Genomic DNA, 26,719 nt, shown 5'->3' on the forward strand with positions numbered 1-26,719 from the left:
CAGCCACTGTGGCAGCTCCTCCCTGCCGCCACCCGGTCGAAAACACGTGTGTCTAAGCAGGAACAAAGGGAGCCAAGTGCCGACCGGATGCCCCTACCCAGTCACTTACCCATGCCACAATCATGATGATGAGAGCAAAAAGACAGGGCCCCATCATGTTCCAAATGCCTCTGCGGTCCAGCTGCAGGGACATGGCAATTAGCAGTGTCCCCAGCACAAAGAGAACCTGAGCAAGACAAGAGGATGACACTGACATCAGGAACGTCCCGCCCAGACTGCTTCACACTGCGCTGCACATCACTGCAATCCCGACGGGTGCCAATGTGCGAACTCAGATGCAGGGTCCTGCGGAGAGGTGCCAGGATCTGGGTGGGATAGGGCAGCGCAGCATAAAAAATGCCACCTGGACAGACAGACGCTTCCCACCCACCCTCCAACGTGGCTGTGGCACAGTAGGGTCAGTGCGGAGCACCCCGGGATGTTGAGACACTGGAGGGGGTCAGAGATGGGCAACCCTAACCCTCGCTTTGCTCCACGCTCACAACGTGGCTATTTGAGTAACCATTAAACCCAGGCTGCTGAGACAGAACAAGGCTGTTCAGACCCCAGCCCGCCTGAGCCATGGCGGAGGAACAGGGCGGGAGGCCGGCCCAGTTTCCTCCAAGAGAAGTAGCTAATTTCCTCATTAGCCCAGCAGATGGCGCACCCACGTCACCGGGCGCAGAGCAGGCTCGGCACAGAGGTAGGACCCTAAGGGGCTGTACTTGGAGCAGGACTGTGCTAAGGGCCCTGGGTTGCCTTACCAGACATCAAGCCAAGTACCAAGGACATTTGGAATCCCAGGACTTACCCACTGACACAGGCCGGGGTGCAGAGCAGCACACCCTGCATTGCTAGCCAGCTGTTAGAAAGCCATGTGCCGCTAGGTCAACCCCACCCCAGTCCAAAGCCCCGCGAAGTCAGTGGGACCCTATCTGCCAAGTACAATGGCCTTTGGCTTGCGTCCCAGAGCGCAGTGGCCTTTGCGGCTCTCAAATCTAGGAATTGAAATGCAAAAGAACTGTGCAGGGCGCAGGCTTAGCGCTGGTTGCAGGGGAACGTGCAGCCTTAGCGCTTGTCTGTATTACACATGTTGCCCTGGCTTTTAAAGGGATCTTGGGGAACCGATGCCCTTTTCTGTAGGGCAGGCCTTTGAGTCACATGTGGCCCCTTTTGGGGCAAGAGCCAGGGGGGTCTACGGCTGTCGGAGACAGGTCGGACTGGCTGGTGGAGTGTGCAATGACGGGCAGAACAACAGCTGAGCCTGTAGCACGTGCTGATCCTTGGGCGCTTCGCACCACAACCTGACTGGTGCTTTGTGCATCCATCGCCCCCGTTACTCACGTATTTTAAGATTTTCTTCACTCGGGCCATACATAGGATTGTAACCCAAATGGCGACGACGGAGCCCAGGAAGTCGCAGTACTGCAGCGTGTCGTAATCCATGATGCACATCACCGCAACTCCGGGCTGGTCACACGCATGGTAGAACTAGAGGCAGGGAAGAAGAGGAGCCAAGTGCTGCAGCCTGCCTGGCCAAGCTCCTTTTTGGATGGAGATGGTAGCCAGATACAGAAGGCTCATGCCTGGAGCTATGGATACCTGCAAGGACCCCCGGAGCAAAATGCTCCTGGCCTGCTACAGGCATGGAGAGCATCTGCTTGTGAACTATTTGTTGGTGACAGGTCTGCTGAGGTCTGAGGGGCAGGGCAGGTCAGTTTCCAGATAGTCTCAGCAGCTCCTCCAAGTGCCTGGAGCAGACGAGCCTCACTTGATATCTCTGCTCAGGTTCCCCAGAGATCTCGCCAAGAGCTCCCGGCCGACAGGGGAAAGGGAGCACCTGAGATTTCTAGCATAAAAGAGCTGCAAACTGGCCATTCTGCTCAGCAGTTCACCCACAGGGCCCAAGGATGAAGGAGAGGGGAAGGAGGCTGAGTAATCTTGTTCTTTGGAGATTGCACTGGTCAAGGCATAGGAGCAGCACCTGGCCACTGCCCCCGATTCCTCTCTCAAGGCCCCCTGGCTTCACAACTCTGTAGCGACTAAAGCCATCTCTTTGCCTCCTTGTGGATACCGCTGCTTCTGGCTGTCTGGGTTCCCTCCGCAAGAGAGGAACACTCGGGGGCTATGTCTAGACTGCAGGCTTCTCTCAGAACAAGCTTTTCCGGAAGAGATCTTCCAAAAAAACTTCTTCCAAAAGAAAGCGTCCACACTGCCGAAGCGCATCGAAAAAGTGATCTGCGTTTTCAAAAGAAGCATCCACGCTGAATGGCCGCGCTCTCGCATGTAAGCTGTGATTACTATGGGCGGAGTGGCCACCAGGGCACCTGCGCTTTTTCCTCTTTCCTCTTAGTGCGAAGGAACTCCCTCTTCCCCGTCCACACACGCCTTCTTCCAAAAGAGCTCTGTCGGAAAAAGGCTTCTTCCTCGTAGAAAGAGGTTTACCGAGGTTGGAAAAACCCCTCTGTTCATTTGTTTGTTTTTTCGAAAGAACGCGATTGCAGTGTGGACGTAAGTGACATTTTTTCGGAAAAACAGCCGTTTTTCTGAAAAAACTCTGCAATGTTTTCCCCAGGGCTCCCGTCCCGACCTGCGGTGCTGGAATGCAGGGGCTGCTCTGGTACTAGAAGCGCCATATTTAGGGAGACTTTAGAGCTGATCCCTCACAAGCCCTCTCATGGGCGAAGTGGAAGACCCAGGCTCCGTGTCTGACCCAGTGCCCTGGAGAGGCACATGCCCAGATCCCTCAGAATTACTGTCTCCCATTAAGAGCCGTTAACCCACAGACAAGCACCCTGCCCCTGCTGCTCCCCCATGGTTCCCAGGGGTCAGGCTGCAGCTGGGATGCCAACCGGACACCGGAAGGAGGCAGGCTGACGAGGGGATTTTCATGCCAAGTTTCAGATTGAGCTGCAGCCCTGGCAGGTTCCCCACGTGGGCAGAGCGCTCAGGCGGGGCAGGGCCTGTTCTCCACTGGGAGTGCTGGCTGGTGGCAGTGAGTATCCCAGGAACCAGGGGAGAGCCCCGCCCCCCTCGCTAAGCCCTTCCCTCTCAGGTACAGAGCAGCATGCTCCAGGAGCCTGTCACCTTGGGGATGGAGGCAGCGGAGGGCTACAGCCTGCGGGGAGGGCCCAACAGCTCGCGTCCAGGGCGGCGGAGCCAGCTGACACGACCTACCGTGGAGAAGAACATGGTGTAGGTGTACACAGAGGCCTCCACCAGGTAGAAGCGATACAGAGCGACTGCGATGGCCGGCAGGAACATGAGGTTACTGAGCGTGAGCAGCAGGGTGGCCAGGTTCTGCGAGCCGACAGACTGGGCTTTAGTGTCGTCAGTGCAGCTCCAGCCGCCCCATCCTGGCACACAGCAGAGAGAGGTTACAGAGAGCGGCGTTAGAAACCAATAGCACACCGGCCGGGCTTCCGCCCCGTGCTGACAGCCCCCCCCCCAGACTCCCTAGCAAAGGTGGACATGACCCAGCCCCACACATGACAAATTCCATATCCCCCTCGATTGCCTCTCTCTGTATCCTGTGGACACTGCATTAGCCATCTGTCTATTCCCCAGCTCCTGCAACCCAGGCTCTGTTGCAGTTCAGCCTGGCAGGGAATGGGCTGGACTGCACCTTCCTGTGCTGGGCCTCAGTGATTCCAACAGGCAACGTGCATCAGCTGCCCAGGGCCCCTCACACAAGAAGGGTGACAGACCCTTCCTGCTTGGCCAAGAGTCCCAGCTAACGTGGCACCAACTGCCTACAGGAAACCTTCAGCCAGTGACACACCTGCTCTCAGCACCCCCTCAGTGCACAGCGATGCGCCAACCCCGGGAGGGGGGAGGGGTCCAATTTACACCGGCACTCGCCCAGACCCCAAAGTGTGGGGAACATCCCTGCAGAGCCTAACCTGCATTATGGACAGGTTTCTACACTGCTCCCGTACAGAGGGGGTTATTGGGAATGGTTGTAGGGGGGTTGCACTGCACTCTAGGTATGTCAATCCCTTCCGGAGGTCGAGGCCCTCTCCATCTGCAGGGTGACTCATATCAGGCGTCCCCTACCCGCGACACTGTATTTCAGATGCAGTGATCGGTGGATCAGGGCCTGATGCCCTCCAGCGGATGGGGGCTCAAAGGGGAGATGCCTACAAAGCCAGAGAACAAGGACTGAAAACCAGTCCCATGGTTTGCAGAGCAGGCTGTGTTCTCGCTCCAGGGCTACCCGGCTGCAGCCAGACAGCCAGGAAGCAAATGCCTGGAAGCAGAGAACAGCAAAGAGCGAGGGGCGAATTTCACCTCTGTGGCTGTGAGGAGCTTACAAGTGCCTCAGTTTGTCCAGGTCTGGAAGGATCTGTCGAGTAATTACAGGTAGTCCCCGAGTTACGCGGATCCGACTTATGTCGGATCCGTAGTTACGAACGGGGATTTTCTCGCCCCGGAGGACTCGAGCGGCGGGACGCCTGGTCCTGCCGCCTGCCTCCTCCGGGGCGAGAAAAGCTGCTCCCTGTCTCCCTGGTCTGCTGCGGGAGCCAGCAGACCAGGGAGACGGGGAGCAAAGCGGCGGAGGACCCGGGGCCGGACCCGCGGCCGCTTCCAGATCAGGGAGACGCTGCAGTGCTGCAGACCAGGGAGACGCTGAGCAAAGCCGCGCAGGACCCGGCCCAACCCGCGGCGCTTCCAGCTGATCTGGAAGCGGCCACGGGTCCGGCCCCGGGTCCTGCGCCTCTTTGCTCAGCGTCTCCCTGGTCTGCAGACCAGGGAGACGCTGAGCAAAGCCACGGATGACCTGGGCCGGACCGCGGCGCTGATCTGGAAGCACCGCGGTCCGGCCCGGGTCCTCCGCCGCTTTGCTCCGTGTCTCCCTGGTCTGCTGGGGGGGGGGACGCAGCTAGTGCCCCCCCCAGCAGACCAGGGAGATGTGGGGCCTGTGGTAGAGCCTGTGGTAGAGCAGGTGGGGCGCTGCTGGTTGGTCCTGCAGCACCGCTCCTTGGCGCTACTGGACCAACCTGGCAGCACCCCAGCTGCTCAGCCCCAGGAGTCCTGATTCAGCCGCTGCCGATCAGTTTCAGCAGTGGCTGAATCAGGACGCCTGGGGCAGAGCAGCTGGGGTGCTGCTGGGTTGGTCCAGTAGCTCCGAGGAGCGGCCGCGCTACTGGACCAACCCAGCAGCACCCGAGCTGCTCTACCCCAGGCGTCCCCAAGTTAGCCGCTGCTGAAACTGACCAGCGGCTGACTACAGGAAGCCCGAGGCAGAGTTGCTCTGCCCCTGGCTTCCTGGAATCAGCTGCTGATCAGTTTCAGCAGCAGCTGACTTGGGGATGCCTGGGGTTCTTAAGTTGAATCTGTATGTAAGTCAGAACTGGTGTCCAGATTCAGCCGCTGAATCTGGATGCCAGTTCCGACTTACATACAGATTCAACTTAAGAACAAACCTACAGTCCCTATCTTGTATGTAACCCGGGGACTGCCTGTACTGTGAAAGGCCATGCTGCAGCGGGTTTGCCAGCCACTTGCCCTGAGCCACTGAGTATTTCCCCTCCCACTCCCCCCCAATCCAGCAGTGCCTGTCAGTTTTGGTTGGACACCAGCTCATTGAGTGGGCAGGGGTCGCTCTGCAGGCAGATCTATGGGGGGGAACACTCAGATGGGAATTGCAGAGCTCAGACTGACGGACAGCAAACACAATGGTCTACAGGGCGCACGATGCTGGATCTGATGTGCTGCATATTTGCAGAAAAGACACAAAGAGTTCCCCCAGCTTTGCAGCTGAGAAGGGACGTCTAGAGCCCATCTGTGAAGTCCAAGCGCTGACCCATCACAGTACAATGAATAGCGTAGCGCAGGCAGAGTCTACACATCTCAGGGCCTGAGCTAAGGGCCACAGGGACATGGCTCTGTACCATCCTTGCTGTAACTCTTAGGCATGTTGCAATTGTCAGGAAACAGCCCCTGATGGCTACACGGGGCCTAAGCACCACAGGCCACCAGCCAAGTCATCCTCCACCTGCCAGGGGCTATTTTCTATTTGACAGACTCACGACTCGCAAGGCCCAACACAGCTAGGAGCTCTTGGGGGTCACTGCTCTCCTAAGGGCGAGAGGCCCTGGGCTCACTGCCAGGACACTGGCCCCCGAGAGCTGTCTGGGGCTACTTTCCTACGGAGGGGAAGTTGGGCCTCGAGCAGCAAGGAGAGACCCTGCCCCAGGTGTTTCAAGCCAAAGGCGGCTGTAGCTCTTCGCTAGCACACGGGTCGCGGAGCAACGCCCATGCAGGAGCAGTATGGGGCTGTGGATGCACACCTACGCTCTCCAGCTCCGGGAGCCCCTGTCGGCACATCCCCGGAAGGGGAAGTTCAGCCTCAGGGTGGACATGCAGGCCTGCTGGGAGGCTGGCCCAGGCGCCGCTGAGAGGGGACTCACCAGCTTTACAGTTGCAGCCGGCGTAGAGGTAGCCATGTCTTCTCAGAAGGCTGCACTGTCCGTACGTCCCACAGTCGTCGAAGCAGGGGGTGAGGTATGTGGAGACGGTCACTTTGGCTTTCCCTTTGTTACATTCCCTGCAGCCAAGAGGTTCCACCGTCAAATGAGCCTGGACGTGCAGGGGCACTTGCTGCTGCGAGAACGCTCGGTGATCCTCTCCCCAGGGCTAGTACACAGCCTGGGCCTTCCCACACCGGGGCCAGGGGATTCTGGGCCTGACATTCCCCCGGCAGCCCCCCGCTCAGCGTGCCGTGCTGCCAGCGACCGGAGCACTGCTTGTAGACTTGTCTCTCTGCAGCAGCTGGGCTGAAGGAAGGCTGCAGACGGCAGGCACCAACCGAGTCTTGTTGAGGGCACTAGACAGTCTCCTCTGAAACGGCTCTGCCAGCCAGCCCTGGCAGCACGTGAGACGGATCTAAAACATCCCAGCAGCGCCCCGACCTAGATCCCTCCCACCCCAGACCACCTCCTGTTGGCACCCCAGAAACACAGCCCGGGGGGGGGGGGGGGCAGATCAGAGTGGGGGGTGCTCCACAAAGGTTCTCTTCCGTTGCCATGGATGTGGGACACAGGGGAGGACTCTGGCCAGGCTGATGCTCAGTGACCTGCTAGTGGCCCAAATGGGTTCTTGATGCCTCTTCCTCCCCTGGCCCCCGGAGACGGTGCTGGGGGAACCGGCTTTTAGGCCAGCTCCCCCCTTGCTGCCTCTCTCTGGGTATGTCTACACTGCATCCCTAGTTCAAACTGGGGATGCAAATGGAGACAATCGAAGTAGTTAATGAAGCGGGGATTTAAATATCCCGCGCTCCATTAACATGATCTCGCCGGCGCGCTAGTTCGAATCACAGCTGATTCGAACCAGGAAGTGCGCGCCGGGACGCGTTAGTTCGGACTAAAGCCCTTAGTCCGAACTAATGTTACTCCTCATTTTTTGAGGAGTAACATTAGTTCGGACTAAGGGCTTTAGTCCGAACTAACGCGTCCCGGCGCGCACTTCCTGGTTCGAATCAGCTGTGATTCGAACTAGCGCGCCGGCGAGATCATGTTAATGGAGCGCGGGATATTTAAATCCCCGCTTCATTAACTACTTCGATTGTCTCCATTTGCATCCCTAGTTCGAACTAGGGATGCAGTGTAGACATACCCTCTGATACAGGCAGCAAGGCAGGGGAGGAGGGCAGGTGACTAGTCGAGTGACTACTCGATCCCGATAAGCAATGCTCGCCGAGCCGCAGCGAGCCCCACTCATAAGCCGCTTATTGAGTAGTCGACTTGTCGCTTACATCCCTACACTGGGCAGGCAAGAGAGCCAGCCAGCACCCGCCTCCACCACTGCCTCCTCTAGGGGAGCAAAGGGGCTTCCCGCCCAGCAGAGCACAGTGCTGCAGTGTGTCCATGTGGCGGCGTCTGTCAAAGCGGGGGGCTCCCAGCCAGCCATCACACTCACCCCTGGCCCCACGGACAGACGAGCTGCAGGGAGAGGAACCAGTTGTCAGTCTCTGGGTAGGGAATAATTAGGGTGGCTTCTGGGGAGGATGCCGTCATGTTCAGAGGGTAGCCCTGGAAAAAAGCTTCAGAGAAAGCGGCATTCGCCATGAGTCACGTGATGTGGCTAAAAGCTCTCCGGGGCTCTGCAGCTTTGAGCATGAAGGGAGAGAGACAAGACCCACAGAAATAGCAGGCTGCACCAATCCCCTGAGCTGTGGGGCATCTAGAGATACCTCCCCACGGCAGCCTTGTTCTCTCCAGCATTGGCCCTCGTGAGATCAGGGCACATGAGGGAGCCAACTGTCATTACCAGGGATATGGGGAACTGGGAAAGGCCCAGACCCCCGGCCACAGCACTCTCCAAGACCCCATGTCTGCTTGGGACAGCATTGGGAGCCCAGGTGCAGCCGGGCTGGGGCGTCTCTGCTGAAGGCCAGGGCGCAATGCTACGCTGCTCACAGAAGGATGAGTAAGTGCTTAAGTCCAGCAGCAGCCTCTGCAGCAGCGCTCCCAATGCAGCTAACTCCCAGGAACCTGCCAGTCCCCTCAGCTCCTCTCAGCCAAGTCCTGCCCCAGCAAAGCAACTACACTTATTCCGGCAGCAGTGCTGGCCGCATCTCCCCCTTACCTCGCTAGCACAGCCAGCTTCTTCCCCAGGGACCCTTTCTACCCGGGGGCACAGCTTGGAGAGGATGGCTCAAGCTGAGACAGGAGCTGCCGGGCTCCAGCGCCAGCCCGGGACCATGCTGCGAGAACCCTGTTACAGCGGGAATACAAGCGGAGCCCTGTGGTGGGAGCCAGCGGTGCCGTACCTGTGCTGCAATTCGGCGTGGCATTGAGGGTCAGCACCGGTGAGGCAGCACTCACGCACGCGGTCACGCTCGCATTGCCTATGCTCAGGGAAGTCTGTGCAAACAAAACACACAGGCGCTGAAACAACATTATGCTAACCCCTCCTCCTAAAGTTACCACCCCGACGTGCATTACCAGCCCTCCATGCTGTTAACCAGCCTCTCTGCACAACACTCCCCACCTCACCCCCTCACACGGAGCATTTGGCCTGGGACACTGCAGAACAAAGCCATTTGGCAAGACTTCGTTTCTCTTTGCACAAGCCAGGCTGAGGCATAAGGAGTGAGAGAGAGACCTACAGGCAAGTGACAGACAATTCTGTTGGCCTGATGTTCCCGCTTGGCACACATGCATATCATTTGCAAGCCTACTATGTCTGCTCTGACATGAAGTACGGTGTGGAGCTGTCACATGGTGCTTCTACCAAGAAACAGGGATAAACCATGCTACACCGCTGCTAAACAACATCAACAAGCTAACGTGACCCCTTTGAAATATTTGCATGTGTTTCTGTTAGTTTAACAGCTCTATGCTCCATTTCAAGACATACCAGTGCATTTCTTGGCGACTTCCAAGTAGGGATGTTACAAAATCGTCTATTAGGGTAACTGTGTAACTGCTGACAACCCCAGCGGTTACTCAGTGTGAAAGCAGGCTCTTCGCTGGCCATGCCCCTCGCGCGTAATGCCACCAAGCAAAAGGTCAACTTCCCCTTGATGAAAAACCCTTACACTATGTAACTTAAAGATCAGCGAAGAACAGGAACCAAAACCAGACCTGAAAGGTTCATGTAAAGTTCGTGCTGGTTGTGCCGACTGTGCCATGCCCAATGAGGCAGAAAAGGAAAAACAGGAAACCATCTCACCCCCTTACTCCTGTCACTTAACAGGCAGGGTCTGCTAGCCTATCACAAAAAGCATGCAAAAGCTCTCTCTATAAAACAGCTTTCCCTCCTATATCAAATTGAGGAATCCCGAATAAACATTGAATGGCAGAATATGAGCCAGGTCCGAGGACTGATCACCCAAGGGCCACCTCCCGCTCACCGAACCAAACGAGTTCCTGTAGAGCGTAACGTATACCAAACATAACGAATACCAAATATGTTGTTGTTGTAGTTTGTGTGTCTGTTAAATGTAAGTATTGTTATCTGAAATTGTTTAGAGGTATTGTTAAGTAGTAGTGTTAAGAGTTTTAGATAAATGATTAGTCTTATAAGTAAGACTGATGTAAATGTAACTGTTAATAATCCCTGGTCCCTTGTTAACAACTATTGGGATTTAGAGAAACCTCAAAGAATTTTCTTTACTGTATTTCATTTTGCTTATTGGTCATTCTAATTATTTGGTGCCTACGTATGTAAGAAATGGATAAAATAATACTTTATACGTAGAAGCCCTTTAATAAAAGTTTAAAAGCTATTTAGTAATAGTTTGCCTGTTTCTGCGCCTCCCTGGGGCTAGCCACATTTCTGAACCTTTTATTTTAAAAACCACACCCGTGTTGCGGGCTCTGCAGCATACCGCTTAGCAGAGATCATAATGAAGCCTCCCTAGGAGCAGGGCTGCCAGGCCCTGCCACCCAGCTCCCAGGGCCTTCGTTATGACCTCGGGGCCTTCGGAGCAGCAGCCAAGCCCCTTCCCTGGGAGAGGAGCAGGCAGTCAATCTCAATCTCTCAATCCCATTTTCCCCAAATTTCCCCATATGTGCAGTGAAGCATCATGAAATGTGAAACCCACCCCAGCAAATCACACTGGTATCAAGCTCATTTGGGAGAGTCCATGACTACCTCATGTTGTCTTGCCAATACCAGCTACAGCTGCTGATCCGTGGTGTGAATGTCATGCTGCTGGCCTTCCCTTACAGTTCAGCACTGTTGTATCGACCGTGACCACGCCAGCTAGTTTGGCTTCCACAATAGGTATAAATGCGGGTGCTTTTCTTTGTGTTTGTGGTTGAAACCAGGCCAAAATGGAACTACCTGAGTGTGATCAGCAGTAATAGCTGCTATTGGGAAGACAACATGAAGTAGTCATCTTAAAAGACACCAGGAGAGATCTCGGACAGCGCTTAGTAGGCAGGTGACAAGAGTTTATTTTCTCACGTTCTTTTTCAGGGTAAGGTGGTTCTGGACGTGTTCTAGATTTCTCACACTCTGCACAGTGACTTTTCTTTCCCACACTTCAGTGATATTTCTTGTGATGCTGGACTGCTTGTAGACTATTCTTGAAATACCAAACTAGCCATTGAATGGAAGGTATTATTTCAAATCAGTGCTCTCTACACTGATGTCTATATATCATCTCTTCTATGGAGATGTTTTCCATCAGCATGAAGTAATTCAAATCCATCTGGAATGAATACATCTCCCTGGAGTCTTTCCACTTCCGTTTTTTGGAGCACTAGCAATGAACCAGCTCAGCTCACTGTAAATGATGCTGAATCCAGGAACATGTAATGTCAATTCATTTGCAACACCCAAATGGCATAGACCTGCAGCAAGCCTTCCATGCAGTGATATGGTAATTTTGGAGCTGTTAAGAATTACGCACTCTACAATTAAGAGCAATCTTCTTTAAATGTCCCCAGAAAGATACTTCTTGCTGGCTGAATTATATGCTTATCAGTCAGCCAAAGAACAAATTCATGCCCAAATCAAAGGATAAACGGAGCTGACCTCTGAATTATAATCACCTAGCTTTGGATACTATTCCAAGGGTTCCATTTTGGCTATTTCAGAACGAAAGATTGAAGCAGCATTATACAAAACCGCTTCTTCACTTGTTACTGTTGTGAGCAAGACACAAGAAGTCATTCTTCCACTCTATTCCGCACTGATTAGGCCTCAATTGGAGTACTGTGTCCAGTTTTGGGCAGTACACTTCAAGGAAGATGTGGAAAAATGGGAGAAGGTCCAGAGAAGAGCAACAAAAATAATTAAAGACCTAGAAAACATGAGCTATGAGGGAAGACTGAAAGAATTGGGCTTGTTTAGTTTAGAAAAGAGAAGACAGAGGGGACATGATAGCAGTTTTCAGGTATCTAAAAGAGTGTGCTAAGGAGGAGGGAGAAAAATTGCTCTCCTGGGCCTCTGAGGACAGGACAAAAAGCAATAGGCTTACATTGCAGCAAGGGAGATTTAGGTTGGACATTAGGAAAAACTTTCTAACTGTCAGGGTGGTGAAAAACTGGAATAAATTGCCTAGGGAGGTCGTGGCTCCTCCGTCACTGGAGATATTTAAGAGCAGGTTAGATAGACATCTATCAGGGATGATCTAGACAGTGCTTGGTCCTGCCGCGAGGGCAGGGAACTGGACTTGATGATCTCACGAGGTCCCTTCCAGTTCTAGTGTTCTATGATTAGAACATTCATAAACCATTTGGATTACTTCAGTTCCTGCTTCAGATTCCTAGCAGCTTGGATAGCATTAGCTAACATTACTGCACTGTCCAAAACAATGGTAGAGTTGCCTCGTCCATGCTGTGCATGGAATGAAGTGCAGAACCATCCTGTTTTTTCTACTCTTGCCTATACTTTGCTACTGGAACAGCTTGTTATTTCGACATCTGCGGGAGCAGGGCTCCCTATCTTTGTTGCAGCTTGAACAGGAAGAAAGCCTATGGGTTAGACAACGGTGTTATAGATCTCGCTTCACATCAGCTGATAATATAAAGGTGACTATTGCTGCAGTGTAACTAGATAATTTTGCTTTAAGATTCATTTTACTCAAGTAGGAAGAAAGATCTAATTGAGTGGAAAACTGCATCCATCAAGTCTCCCACAGATATTCTTTGCAACATGTCGCCATCTCTGCTTCCAAGTTCTGCCTCGCTTGGAAGGGGTGCTCTCTCATAGGTTTCTTTTTTATGAAGCTTTTTGTCTGGTTTTCGCAAGCGAACAATGCAGCAGGACATATTTGATCTCGTGGCTATAGATGTGGGTGAACATCATACTTTTTTAACAGCATCAGAGCGTATTTTTTTTTCCTGAGTTCAATACAACTCTGATATATGCCAAAATTGACTTGCTCATGTATTTTTGAAAGCAACCCCTGTGACAGAGTATTGGCAGCAAATCCTTTCAACTAGAAAACTCATCCAGAGGCTGCCCATTCAATTACTCTCTCCTGGAGTCTGCCGCCAGCATCACAGAGTTCTGTTCAGCACTGGTGGTTTTTGACAGTTTTGCATTCTTTTGGTTTAAAAAAAAAAGTTGTTCAAAGTTTGTGGAAAGCCTTTTTCTCTTGGGCTACGTCTAGACTAAAGGCTTCTTTCAGAAGAAGTGTTTTTCGGAAGAGATCTTCCAAAAAAAGCTTCTTCCGAAAGAGAGCAACCATACTGCAAAAGTGCATCAAAAAGCGATCTGCTTTTTTGAAAGAGAGCGTCCAGACTGAACGGACGCTCTCTCGCATGTAAGCTGTGATTGCGACAGGGCACCTGTGCTTTTTCCTCTTCTTCCAAAAGAACTCCCTATTCCCCGTCTACACACGCTTTTTTGCGAAAGACCTCTTTCGCAAAGAGACTTCTTCCTCGTAGAATGAGGCTTTCCAATGCCGGAAAAACCCCTCTGTTCTTTTGATTTTCTTGAGGAAGAACGCAATTGCAGTGTGGACATTCCTCAAGTTTTGTTGGAAAAACGGCTGTTTTTCCGACAAAACTCTGTAGTGTAGACATACCCTTGGATGCAGACTCTAAGGGGCTTATATCCTCTGTGTCTTTATATATCGTAATCTTCCTGTAGAGGTAAAATTCCCAAAGCATGTTAGCATTCCTACTGCCCTAGCACCATTTTTCATCTTGCACAAGTACACAGACTTGTGCTAAATTTAATGAACATATTAGTGTCAAAATTGTCATTTTTGTTTACTGAGCACTGTGACTGAAGCCCAGTATGAAGCTGCGTATTGTCATCTCTAACACGAATACCAACCCGTGCATAAGCACCATTGAATTAAAAAGCTTCGTTTCTAGAATTGCTAGAACAGCAGCTAGTACTGCATCCATAGTCAATTACAAATTAAAGCCTTTCACCAGGCAGACTAAATGGTACATTGGATGCACAAACGCTTACAAATGGAGAAGCATTATTTTAGGAACTCACATATATTTATATCTGCCCACTATGCAGTACAAACCACGGACAGGCAATCTACTGCTATTGGTACACAACCTTTAGCGAGAGACTGATCCGGTCTGCACATTTAAACTGCAAATAGAGCAAACCATTATAGTCACTCATCAGACACTTTGACAGTTAAGAACGTGCGATGTGAAAACATTTCATATCAGCATCTTGCAAAACACTGATATTTGCTATTTTTTGCCATCTGCTAAACAGCTTAATCTTTTCTGGAAAAATAAATAACTTGCGCAACCAATACAAATCTTTTAATATGCTGTCATTTGGTAGCTTTGACTAATAAACACCACATTAGGGTGTTGTAATCAACAGTAAAGGCTGTACGCTCATCGTGCAGTGTTTCTGGAACTATAAAAATTACACTCATTTTGGGTACCACTGCTTCATCTGGTCTACAGGCTCACAGCATCACTTGATTGTGTCACTATAATAGGTCTGTGCACATACAGGGGATACATTCTACTCCAAAAATATGGCCCTTTTTTGGAGAACTGCCACAAGCCAACCAGTTGTGGAACCCGGGAGCTGCTCTCATCCCCCGGCATCAGGGCTAACCTGCTTGGAGCACTGGGAAGGTGTCTGTTCAGGTGCTGCTAGTTATGAGGCATGCACTGCAGTGTGCCTGTATTACATGCTCACTGGCAGGCTCACAAGTTGCTACCTTGGCTATTCAGCAACATGTCAGGGTGAAGCTCCCCAGGAGGGGAACAGGCGGTGGATCTGACTCCTACCACAGGCTGTTCACTCAAGTGTATTGTTTTGCCAGGTCCCAGGCATGGAGAAATGCATGTTGGTTGTTATCATCCAACAGAGAGGCTAAGTGACTTCCCAAGGTCCTGGCAGAACCTTGCCAGTGTCTTAACTACTGGACCATCCTTTCTTCCCTGCTAATGCGAATGGCGCCTTGCTTCCCTCGGCTGTCTGGGAGGCTCTGCTACCTGATTGGGCTAGGGTTGTTATGAATGCTCATATTCTTTCTTGCTGCATCTCCACAGGCTGGGCTTTTCTGCTTTGCTCTGATGTGACCACGAGACCCTCTGCCTGCCCCAATTCCTCCCCCACCCAGTTCAGTCAGGGCACTTTTCTCTCCAGCAGATGCACAGACAGCTGGCAGGATACGTAGACTACTATAGGGACAAATTAGCCAACAGCCCATTAACACGTAGGTAAAACTCCTGAACTACAGCCTCTGGTTAAACTTTGCACAGAGGCCTTGCTGCCCAATCGGAGCAAAGTCAAGGCCTCGATGAGCCACAACAGACAATAGACTGCTCCGGGAAAACAGGAACACACAGAAAAGCAGCCTGTCTGTTTATGAGCTAGGCAGCACAACAGCAGACGAAAAGCAATAATTGGGCACCGTTATCATGAGTTTCACCCCACCCCCCGCAAGGTTACGGCTCTACAAAGTGCTGCTCAGTCTGCTTCTTGGCATGGCAAAAGGACACCCAGCTGCCTTTTCAAGGCCAACCATGAATTGTTAGCAAGAAGCTAGAAATAGCACACCCCTCAAACAAGCCTAACTCGCAGACCTACCAAAAGCATTCTATAACACAACTGCGTACCTTCCTCTGTCTTTGTTTTATACCCCCAGAACAGCACCTACGGACCACACCTATCACTATCGGGAAAGGCGCCGTCACCGCTCCTAAATCCCAGTCGGAATGTAGCTATGCCTTGTAACCCAAACCCTGGGGGGAGGGGGCCACAGACTTGTTTAGCGACTATGTTAGCCTGAGCCATGGGAAGAGCTACCAAGTAATCTTCTAGACTATTGGCTTACTGTGCCTATTATGCCTTGCTGCTAGAACCTATCCAGGGGCTCGGGAACTCCCACCCCGTCGCTTCTCTCTGCCCATCAGCTCCCTATATAGTCTAATGTAGCGCTGCGCAACCTGAGGCTCTCCTGTCGAGGGGTTGCAGTGCTGTGTCAGCCGCCATTTTCTTTTCCCAGCTCGGCAGGGAGAGCGGCAAGCGAGAAGAGCAGGGCTGCGACCTTTTTTTTTTATTTCCGGGGGTCGCACAGGAAAAAGGCTGTGCACCACTGGTCTATTGTAATCATTTGCTTGGTGGTGTTTGCTGAGCCCATGTGGCAAGGTGGCACTCCGCCAGCACTGTGTAATAAACACTCCTGCTTGAATCTACACGGTGTCTACATTTTGGTTTCCAACAGTTATGTCTACACTGCAGAGTTTTAGCACAAAAACAGCTGCTTTTGTGCAAAAACTTGCAGAACATCCACATCTCAAGTGCGTTTTTGCGCAAGAAAATGTACAGTGAATTGACAGAACAGAGTTTTTTGCAGTATAGGTATTCCTCTTTCTATGAGGAATAACTCCTTTTCGCACAAGAGCTCTTGCGCAAAAAGGTGTGTGGGGACAGGAAACAGGTTTTTTTTTGGCAAAAACAGCCTATCGAAAGAAGCACAGGTGCTCCGGTGGCCATCATTCAACAGAGAGGCTAGGTGACTTCTGTTAATGGCAATTAGGGCTTTCTTGCGAGAGAACGTCCATGCGTTTTTCCGATGCGCTTTTGCAGTGTGGACGTGCTCTCGTGCAAAAAAAAAGCTTCTTGCGCAAGAAGCCTGCAGTCTAGATGTAGCCCTAGATACAGAAGGACATATTTGTAAAATTCTTTGTAAAATTCTTTGTGAAACTGGAAGGTGAAGAGCAATGAACAGCAAAATTCCCCCACAGTTCTGCAGCACCCCACAAACTCCCAGCCTGCCCCTGTAGTTCTGTTCGCGTTTCCACTTCCCACATGGCTCTCCACCAGGATAGATGCATGCATGGTGGGGCAACTAGAGAGAGACGTCACCACCGAGGCGAGAGCTGACACAGGAGAACGCCGTACCTCGTTCAGCAGCAGGTCCACCACCAGGGTGCCTCCGCTGTCCATGCCAGTATTCAAGTTGAAGAGGAGAAGCGTGGGGAATTCAGAGTGGACAGAAACACTGGGCCCATTTAGGACTCGGAACCTCACAGAGGCAACGTCCAGGTCCTCCCGGATGACGAGGTGATTCTGGAGGCAGAAGGTCTCTGGGTTGGATGCACCGTTTGCAGTACTCGCTGTGGGCAGAGTGGTGTTTCCCACCGTTCCCGCAGTGCTGGCACTGGGACCCCCACCCAGGGCTGGCGTGCTCTGGCTCTGGTTCAGGCTGTTGTAGAAATTAAGGAATGAACTGGTGCTCCCCGGCTTGCAAGCTGCAGAGCAATGAGGAAAAGGAAGGTTGGTTACTGTGGGCGGGGCCAGCGTGAGCACCCTCAGCTGGGACGTTCAAGCTTGTTGCAACCAGAGGACTTGGCTTTGGCGGCTGCTGGGCCGTCAGCTCACAGCACAGCAGTTTGATCCCAACACCGGGGCTGGGAAGCAGGCCTCACCCTACCAGGCCCAGTAGGCTGAGACTTGTAGGGTGCATGCACTGAGTGGCTGGGACATGCCCTCATGCCCTGCGAGCGTGTGGCTGCGGTGAGCAACTCCAGCCATCTGAGTGACAGGGACAGGACGGGTTTGCTGAAATAGCTGTTTTAAGACACTGCCAGTGCCGGCTGTGTCCCTTTCAGAGCCCCATTGTGACTGGAAAGGCCAGTGTTGGACCTGACAAAGGCCAGAGAGCAAGAACTGCCCCACCCCCTACTCGTGAGCCGAGGGCCATGTGTTGGCAAGGCAGCCAGGACAGATGATCGCTGACACCTCTTCTGCGAACATCAGCTGGGCACGGGGGTGCAGGGCACCCGCACTAACGGCTGGCCCATGGGAATGGGGCACTAGCGCTGGTCGCCTCCAAAGCACTCCACATACACAAGGCACCGGAGCTCCCCACAGGCCTGGGAACGCTGCTGCACTGAGCAAGGGGGACGGGTGAAATCTGCCTTGAGCCCGGTTGCACCATCAGGAAGGAACCCCAAAGTGAAGGGCAGAGTCTGAACTGCAGAGGCAAAGTGCCCCATTAACTGAGCTCAGCCCCTGCTCCAGCAGCAGGGACACGGCTACCCCACGAGCACCTGGATTATGCTCTCCTCTTGCCATGAGATCCCACCAGCTGCAGCAGAAGGCAGAGCGCCCCCACCCCCAGCCCCAGCCCTCAGGTCTGGAAGGAGAAACAGGCTGCCAAGAGCTATTAAGAACTTTCCCAGGGTCAGAAACTTTACATAGTGAAACCCGGCTCCGAGAGCCAGGCCGGGAGTCAGAGGGGCCCAGCTTATGAGGCCTTTATGGAAGCCACGGAGATCTTGAGAGGCCTGCCAGGAGCCTGCCAAGGCAGCAGGTCCCTCAGATGCGTATCTGAAATGGGTGAGAGAGCACTGTGAGGCGGTGGGCGGAGGAGCCTGGTTCTCTCAATGCCAGCAGCCTGTCAGCACCCTCAGTCCAGGGCCAGGCAGGGTTTCAGTCTTCACGGCCCCTCGCTCCCCAGGGCACCACTCACATCTCCTCACTGGTCTGCCCACCCGGCTCCGAGCCCAGGCTCACTGCAGAACGGCCACGCAGCCAGCAGATGGCTATTGCCTCAGTGCTGGCCGGGGGGGGGGGGGGGGAGGGCTGCCTCTCCCACTGCAGTGCCCTGAAGTCTGTGCCTCAGAAACCCTGGGCTCTCTTGCCTCCCGCTCCACAAACTGGCTGAGCGCCACAGCAGGGAGGCCTCCCCAGCCAGTGGCCGGTGATTTAACAAGCAGCAGCACACACAAGGTGCAGTTGGGATGTTTCAAGGGCTTGGCCACGCCAGGCAGCAGGGGACAGGGACCTACATGGCTAGGTCCAGTCATACTGTATAGGCTGCCCCATTTGAGACATGGGCTTGTCCCACCTCAGAAACCCTATTTCTCCCCTCGGAAGAGCCCGGGAGCAAGCCAGCCTGTGCTGGTGAAAGCGCAGCAGAGACACGGCAGACTGGTGTGCCTGCTGGCCTTCCCCGCGTGGCCGGCAGCACCGCAGAGCACACCTGTGAAGGAGGCCTTCATCTCCACGGAAACGCTGGTGTTGGCAGGGCCCAGATTCTCCGCCATGATCTGCAGCCACTTCTCCCACGGGGGCGAGTCAAGGACCAGGCTGCAATTGGCTCTCCCCGTGCACTGGACAGTTTTCTGGAAGGACCGCGGCAGCGTGATGGAGCCCAGCACGAGCCGCACGGCACACGTCTTTGTGCTGTTCTCCGCACAGCTCCGCAGCGTGAACTGCAGGGTGGCCGTGTACTCGGGGATGAAGATCCTGCAGGAACAGGAACCATCGACAGCTCAGCACCTGGCCTAATGACAAGCCGGCTTGGGGTGGAGAAGGTCTGCCGCTTTAGAAAGGGAGTAGTCACCACTAGGGTGAGTCCAGGGGGGCTACGGAGCCTGGCGCAAGAGCACGCTGGTTTGCATTGCTACAGTCCTGTCCAGGATGGTGCATCCTAATGCCAGTAACTAAGAAGGCCAAGAAGGCGCTTGTCTTCCCCTCCCTGAGGAAGGGGGGGCCCATTTAGTACAAGCCCCCAGCACAGACCCTCTCCTTCCAGGGGAACTCTCCCAGCTCTCGCTCACTGAGCGCAGCCAAGGGCCCTCAGTGATTCTAATGCCAGCCCCTGGGGAGAGCTGAACTCCAGCCGCGTACGGGAAGGGCCGCCCGGAGCAACCCCTGCTGCAATACTCACTTACTTGACATGCAGCGGCCTCGCAGGGGAGGCAATGGTTAGCTGCAAGGGAGTGTCTGGCTCCAGGACAGGGACATCAATGAGTCTCAGCACAAACATGTCCGGCTGGAATAGATAGGTGCACGGAGTAGAGAAACCCTGCGGGGAGAGGAGGGACGCTTAGTGCCAGGAGCGCCAATCCGGAAACTGCTCCATCGAGTGAAGGACCAGTGGAGAGCTCAGCTGCCACCATGGGACCTGCCAGACCTCCCTGCGTCCCCACCAGTGCTCTCCTTCCCCTGCCAGCACACACAGCGACACCCTCCCTCACGCCGTGGCGGTGTGGCTGGCCTGTCTGAGGGGCATCTCGCTGCGCGCCATGAATCAGAGCTACATAGCCCACCCCCGTAACATGCCCCACTCTCTGCTGCTCTGAAAACCCACATCTCCCCACCACAGCCAGGCCCCAGTGCTGCCAGCCGCCTCTCTGCAGTGCTTGTGGGTCCCTTGCCCGGAGCAGCAGTGGCTCCATTCAGGCAGGCGCAGGCTCTACCGAACACCAAGGGTTACTGCTCCTGCAACTGTCCCACCTCCCACCTGTTCTCACTCCAGTGGACACAGCCCCAGAGCCACACACCGCCCCCAGCTCCAGCCTGCGTCAGAGCAACACCCCCCCAGCAGGCCCTTCCGACACTAATGGCAGCCTGTCACGCGGCGTCTTGGCTTCCCTTGGGGGAGCTCCCGTGCCACGGGGAGCACGCGGGGCTTGAGCGAGAGAGGGCGCCGAGGCAGAGAGGACGTGAAAAGGCGTTGGGGTGAGGCGCGGTGCTAAGTGGGGTGGTACAGGGAGCGCGCACAGCCGGCACCGAGTCACCAAAACGCTTTTCCACAACAGACGCGGGGTCAGTCCAGAGACAGCGCGGCGCAAGCGTCACCCAGCAGGCAGCAAGCTTGGCATGGGCCCCGGGCTCCCTCAAGAAGCAGAGATCATCTGGTGGGGAGGATGCCCCAGAGGAGCCTGCAGGCAGAGGCAGAGCGAGCTCCCAAACCGGCTTTCCAGAGATCTGGATTCCTCCGGCAGCCAGTCTGCACTCATGGAGCCTAACACACACCAGGAGAACCTCCCAAAACTCCTCAGTAGCAGAACCAGCCAACACGGGCCTGCAGAGACCCTCATCTCTCCCACTGTTCGGCAGAGCAGTCCTGATGCCACCTACCCCCGCCCCTAGGCCTCCTCTCTCTGGTAGGGGCTCTATCCAGATGCCTCCCAAGGGCAGTGTCCCTGGACCAAGGGACAGAGTGGAGAGAAGGGGGGAAATTTCTCAATAGGCCCAGTCCTCTGGCATTGGCTACATTTTTCAAGTCCTTCTCCAATGAATGTTCCACCAGCATCTGCAGCCAGTCTGGCTCCAGCGAAGACTGTCCCTCCTGGGAGAGCCAGACACCAAGGCCAGAAGGGACCAATGGGATCATCTAGATCATGGATTCCCAAACTGGGGGGAGGGGGACATGCCGAAATTCCAGGGTGTGTGTGTGTGTGAGGTGACCCAGACCCCCCCCCCCCCCCCAAGTTTTTCTGCTATTTTTGTTTTTTGGCCCTGGTCAGTTTTTTTTTTTTTTTTTTTGCTCAACAAGTTTGCTGTTATTGGGGGGAGGGGGGCGTGAGGGTTTCTCAAAAATCAAAAAGGGGGCGTGATGTCGAAAAGTTTGGGAACCACTGATCTCCATCTTCTTGAAAATCACCTCTCCACAAAGCAGAGGGGTGTAACTCCCACACAGCCTTTCGCTCTGCGGCCCAGCGCCCCAGTAGAGGGGGGGACCATCTCGCAGCCTGGCTGGATGCCCAACAGGCTCCCACTGACCATGGGAACAGATCCATGGTCCAAGCGGGCATGGCCAGCCCAGCGAGTCCCACCCCCATGCGGCCCTCTTCCACACCTCAGCTGCAAACTGTGAACCCGGGGTGGTAAAGTGACTCTTCCGTGGCCAGAGCATCATTCCGTGACCAACCGCTGGGGTGCCAGTGAGCAGCACAGCCCAACCCCTCTGCCGTGGGGAACAGTTACCTCCACCCCTCCCAGGGCCGAGGGCTTCCCTCGCTGAGGGCCCCAGACAGGCAAAAGGATTCTGCACCCGTGCCCCTGGCAGCCCCTACCTTCACTTCGATCTTGCCTGCAGCCTCCGGCAGGTGCACAGCAATGAACCAGTCTCCGGCAGCAGGGGTGGTGATGTTCACAAAGGAACTGTTCTGCAGCGTGGTGCTCAGAGTCATGGTTTGGTTGTAGGACGGGCGGACGGTCGCATTCGAGGGAAACCGAGAGCCCAGCGGGTTAATGACGGGAGGGGCTCCGTAACGGAAGTGGCTGCAAGATAAAGCAGGGAAGGATGCACATAAAATGCAAAGCCTCGCCTTCCAAAAGCAACAACGAGGCAAGAGAGCAGCCAGCACGTGTTCACACTAGGGAAGTGCTTCCCGGTTAACTGGGTAATCACCCTTGCTGGGTGATGCTTCCTGGAGACAGTTAACCGGCGGGGGCTGGAGCAGCCCCAAAGGGATTGAAAGGTGTGGGAGAGGAGGGGTAGAATCAATGCCCATGGATGCCAGGTTCTACGTACATGGTGATCTCCATGCTGGTGCACTCAGGTCCTTTTCCCTTGGAGGCCTGCAGAAGCCAGCGCAGCAGAACGGTGTCCTCCGGCACATGGAAGCGGAAGAGTCTGGCGTTCCCATACCAGCTGTAGAAGGACAGCTTCTGGGCGCTCTGAGAGAAATACTCAGAGATGTACAGGAGGTCTGGGCGGGAGAGAGCAGAGCGCTGGTTAGCGACCCGGATGCTGGTCCTACCCACAGGGAGAGATGGGCATTCTAGTGCCACTAGAAAGGGCCCTGCTACTTCACTGACTTTTCCCACAGGACCCTCCTCTCCTGCCACAAGCCAGTCAGACACCTATGGGCTACTTCAGCCCTATGAGAGGGACAGTCACTACTATCAGCATTAACCAGACACAGGCGCCAATCTCACCACACTGGTCACATTGCAAGATCTCACTCTCCTGCTGGCCAAGCCTGACATAGCCGGGATATGCTGGAGCAAGAGGAATGGGCCCGCTGGACAGATGCATTACATCCCATGCCATTTAGTTACTGCATAATATGGGGGTCAAGGGAAAAGGGAGGGACCCTCATGAGGGGAAGGGGAGAAACTAGCCAGGGAGATGCTAAGGACACAGTCAAGCACGATGGAGGCAGAGAAGGCCAGTAGAGGAGGACAGAGTGAATAACTGGGCCAAAAAGACCTAGGCGGGAAAGGCTGGCAAAGGCCTTGGACTTGGCAAGGGGAAGCCATTAGGAGCTTTGGGGAGTGGACTTTGCATCTCAGCAACCGTCTGCAAAGTCACTAAGGGTGCGTCTGGACCAGTGTTTCTCAACCAGTGGTACGAGTACCCTCAGGGATACTCGAGAGAAGTCTGGGGGGGTGCGTCAACACAACTGAAATTTGGACAAAACAGAATTTTTGTTTTCAGTTTTACAGCACTTTATTATTTGTGTACTTTTTACACACCTGCTGCACCGTGACCCAGAGGAACCACCGACTTCCCCGGACGTCCCAAACACCTGGCAAGTAAGCCACTGAGGAGTGGCCAATGGACCTAGATCCCCCTGACTCCGCGGGAGGCCTACGCAACTGTCAGGTACGTGCCACGGGGGAAGAGGCAAGTGGCCAAGGGACAGAATGGATGCAGACATGCCTGGATCAGTGTGTTTCGGGCTGAAGCCCCCACTGATCCAGCAGCAGCAGCCTGCTGCCCCTAGGGCCCTGGGCCAGGGCACAGTGGAGTGGGCGGGCTTGTGCCCTCCCTGACCCCCACCTTTTGGGTGGTAGCTTCCCCCCATCTGCCATTGCCGGCGAGCTGCCCGCAACCCTCCTGAATCAGGAAGCTGCAATTGGGTAAATCACGTTATCAACTGTGTTCCTGCGGCCCCACCCTGAACCCGGGCTGGGCCTTGATAAACTATTGCCTGTCACCCCGCCCTTACCAAAGGCCGGGCTACAAATGGTTTACCGCCGGCCCCACCCTGAATATGGCCGGGCCTGCCTCACCATAGACTTGGCGGCCCGCCCTGAACGAAGAGGCCGGGCCTCTGTGTGTCATTTGCTGGCCTGCCCCAAACCCAGCCGCCTTTGTTATCGTTTACTCTCGTCACCCCGCCCTGAGGTAAGAGCGGGGACCCTGGACTGGTTGTTATTTGTGTTAATTCCCCCCCCAGAGGCTGATCCGGGTGTAGTGGGTTGGGGACCTGAAGGGGAGGTGTCCCTCCCAGAGCTGACCAGCTTACAGGGTACTTTATAAAAAAAAAGGTTGAGAAACACTGGTCTAGACTACATTCCTCTTTCAAAAGAGGAATGCAAATGAGGGAAATCAAAAATGCAAATTAAGTGCAGATTTACAACTCTCACGCTTCATTTGCATAATCGCATCTGATCGCTTTTCGAAAAAGGTTTTTTGGGAAAAAAAGCAGTCTAAAAGCGAAAAAACCCACCTTTTTCAAAAGAACCCTATAAGCCTGGAAGAAGGATTCTTCTGAAAAAGGGTTTCCCCACTTCCCCGCCCCCCCAAAAGAACCGCATCTAGACAGGTTTTTTTGGGGAAAAAAAGCATTTTCAAAAAAGCAATTGTATGTGATTATGCAAATTAAGCGCGAGATTTGTAAATCTGCCCTTCATTTGCATTTTGGATTTCCCTCGTTTGCATTCCTCTTTCGAAAGAGGAATGTAGTGCAGACACACGGTAAGAAAAGAGCCAAGCCGCACTCCCTTTATCTCACGGTCACTCCATCCCTGGACTGGCTACGAGGGGATCAGCACTTCGCTGCGCGCTCTCATGCGTTCTTTGAAATCGAAGGCACCTGCCAGTGCCTGGCCTTGCTTCCTAGCCCTGAAAGACTAGCAGGGCATGGCCAGACACAAGGTGGCTCAGGAGCGGGCTCACACACACACAGCTAGGCAGTGACTGTCCATAGCCACGGCCTCCTCCACGGGCAGCAGGGCTCTGAATGGATGGGCCAGACCAGTCTACTGGCCTCATGTTACTCCAGGGAGGTTCGACAGAGCAGTGTGAATCACGCTGCCCAAGACAACCATGGAGATCAAACCAACTTTCCTTGCCCTGTAACTGGGGGACAAGGCAGCTGGGGGCAGCATGAAATGTTCAGCCCTAACCAAAAGTGCCAGGACTGTGGCCAGGAGGCTACTGAGGGTACAGAGCACTGAGGATACAGCTGCACTCCAGTACTCACTCCCGGCGGTAGGGCTGCAGCTGGCTCGGCTGGCTCAGGCTGTGAGACTAGCAGATTGCAGAGTGGTCAGTGTTCCCTCTCACCCCCCCCCTTACCCCCGATGGGCAGAATGAATTTGGTTACATGCACTGACATGGAGCTGATGTGTCACACATCACGTCATGTTGGCGCACATAATATTCATGTGGTAGGACTGGGAGGCTCGGGGTGCGAGAGGCGGCTCAGGGCTACGGCACAGGGTTGGGGTGCGGCCGGGGTGTGGACCTGGAGATGAGGGCTCAGGGCCGGGGCAAAGAGTTATGGGGGGGCCACAGGGTGAGTGTTCCAGCTGGGGGGGGCGGGCTCTGGAGTGGAGTCGGGGATGAGAGGTTTGGAGCGTGGCTGTCCTGGGAGTGTGGTGGGGAGAGAGGACCCCCCCACAGCTAGCTCACTGCAGCAACTATGGGGCTGGGATCACAGGCCAGGTGCCCTTCCCCCAGGGATGGATGGTGTCGGTCTCCTGGCCACAGCAGGTCCAGGGGACAGGCGCCTCTCCCCGAGATGTGGCTAGGTTGGGGCTGGAGGGACACCTCTGCCCAGTAAGTTGAGACTGGGCTAGGGCCCCTCTCCGGACGCCACAGCAGGTCTGTCAGGGCTGGGTTCCCTGAGCATCTGCACAGCGCTTCATAGGCAGCCACACATCTTACAGCTGATTTGGCTCAGAGACTCCCCCTCATCCCCGGAGGATGGATCTCAATATCCAGCCCAAGCCGAAAGAGTCTGGAGCCCAGGGCCCCTAGAATCTAGGGGAGCCTATTGCCAGCAAGAAACACGACTGATACGTCAGAGCAGGAACTGGCCTGGCCTGCCCTCCAGGCACTGCAATTAGACAGGCCAATCATGGGTTTAACTTCTTGGCACAGGGGCCAGGCCCAGTTTTGTGCTCTGCCAATCAGGGCTTTCCATTTCCTAGTGCAGATGGGAAACAGCTTGAGTGTGTATTTAACAGATGAGAACTGCTCTCACTGCACCGGTTTCCCCAGAGGGACAATGCTGTGCCAATTTCCCGGTCTGAGGGATAATGATGCTTACCTTCTTTGGAGAGCACTTCCAGACCAGGAGTGCTCTACAAGAGCCAGGTAACATTTGATTTGCTGTCTCTGGGTTATTTGATTTGATCTGGGGAGCTGAGGGGTCTGTTTATTTTCGTGTTGATTTACGGTTGCCAAGAGCATGCACCAACAAGCACTTTTGCACTTTACAAACACTCCAGGAAGTCAACAGCTACTGGAGACCATCAGCAGCTCTTTCACTTCTCCCCACCTCTGCTTTGGCCCCAGCCAAGAAAGTGCATCAATACAGAGAAATTGAGGTAATTCAGACTTGATTCTCTTTCCCTGCCCTTTAGAAAAATAAACTACAGGCTGTGAGTTCTTGTCTTGTCTCCCTTCCTGCCCCACCCCTCCTTGACCAAAGACTGCTTCACCTGCCCTGCTAAAGGAACTTACTGGGGCTTCTGAGACGAGCTAGTGGCTTGTAAACACACTTGGTTACACTTTGTAAAGGAAACAGATATTTTAAAAAAGCCACTGCCTGAAAGCACCAGGAACTGGTTGGGGGAAGAAAAGACAAACCGATGTTCTGCGGAGGAGGAAGAGCCACACAGCTGTCTGCACCTGTTTAAATTAACTCGAAAGCTATGCCAAATAGTCCTGCGCAATGTGTGTAGACAAGGCCTTTGCTGTTTCTTGGATCAACTCCCCCTCACTCCCCATACTAGCTAAAAGTTTGAAATAGTTCTTGGGGGGGAGGGGTGATTTGGCCTTGAACAGATTAATGTT

The 26,719-nt window shown here is 54.1% G+C and overlaps 1 protein-coding gene across 1 annotated transcript in view; it reads right to left on the minus strand.

The window, feature by feature from the left end:
- The window catches only part of PGAP6 (post-GPI attachment to proteins 6), a 37,206-nt gene that overhangs the window by 5,233 nt on the left and 5,254 nt on the right, over window positions 1–26,719 (minus strand). The window contains exons 2-12 of the mRNA XM_075899165.1: window positions 22,217–22,394; window positions 21,756–21,963; window positions 19,626–19,759; window positions 18,932–19,197; window positions 16,846–17,195; window positions 8,813–8,906; window positions 7,960–8,083; window positions 6,453–6,589; window positions 3,217–3,395; window positions 1,384–1,530; window positions 110–226 (exon numbers count right to left, since the gene is read on the minus strand). Of these exons, the coding sequence (XP_075755280.1) occupies window positions 110–226; window positions 1,384–1,530; window positions 3,217–3,395; window positions 6,453–6,589; window positions 7,960–8,083; window positions 8,813–8,906; window positions 16,846–17,195; window positions 18,932–19,197; window positions 19,626–19,759; window positions 21,756–21,963; window positions 22,217–22,394 (1,934 nt within the window). The remainder of the gene's footprint in view (window positions 1–109; window positions 227–1,383; window positions 1,531–3,216; window positions 3,396–6,452; window positions 6,590–7,959; window positions 8,084–8,812; window positions 8,907–16,845; window positions 17,196–18,931; window positions 19,198–19,625; window positions 19,760–21,755; window positions 21,964–22,216; window positions 22,395–26,719) is intronic.

The sequence above is a fragment of the Pelodiscus sinensis genome, chromosome 16 (genome assembly GCF_049634645.1).
Source record: "Pelodiscus sinensis isolate JC-2024 chromosome 16, ASM4963464v1, whole genome shotgun sequence".
Taxonomy (NCBI): Eukaryota; Metazoa; Chordata; order Testudines; family Trionychidae; genus Pelodiscus; species Pelodiscus sinensis.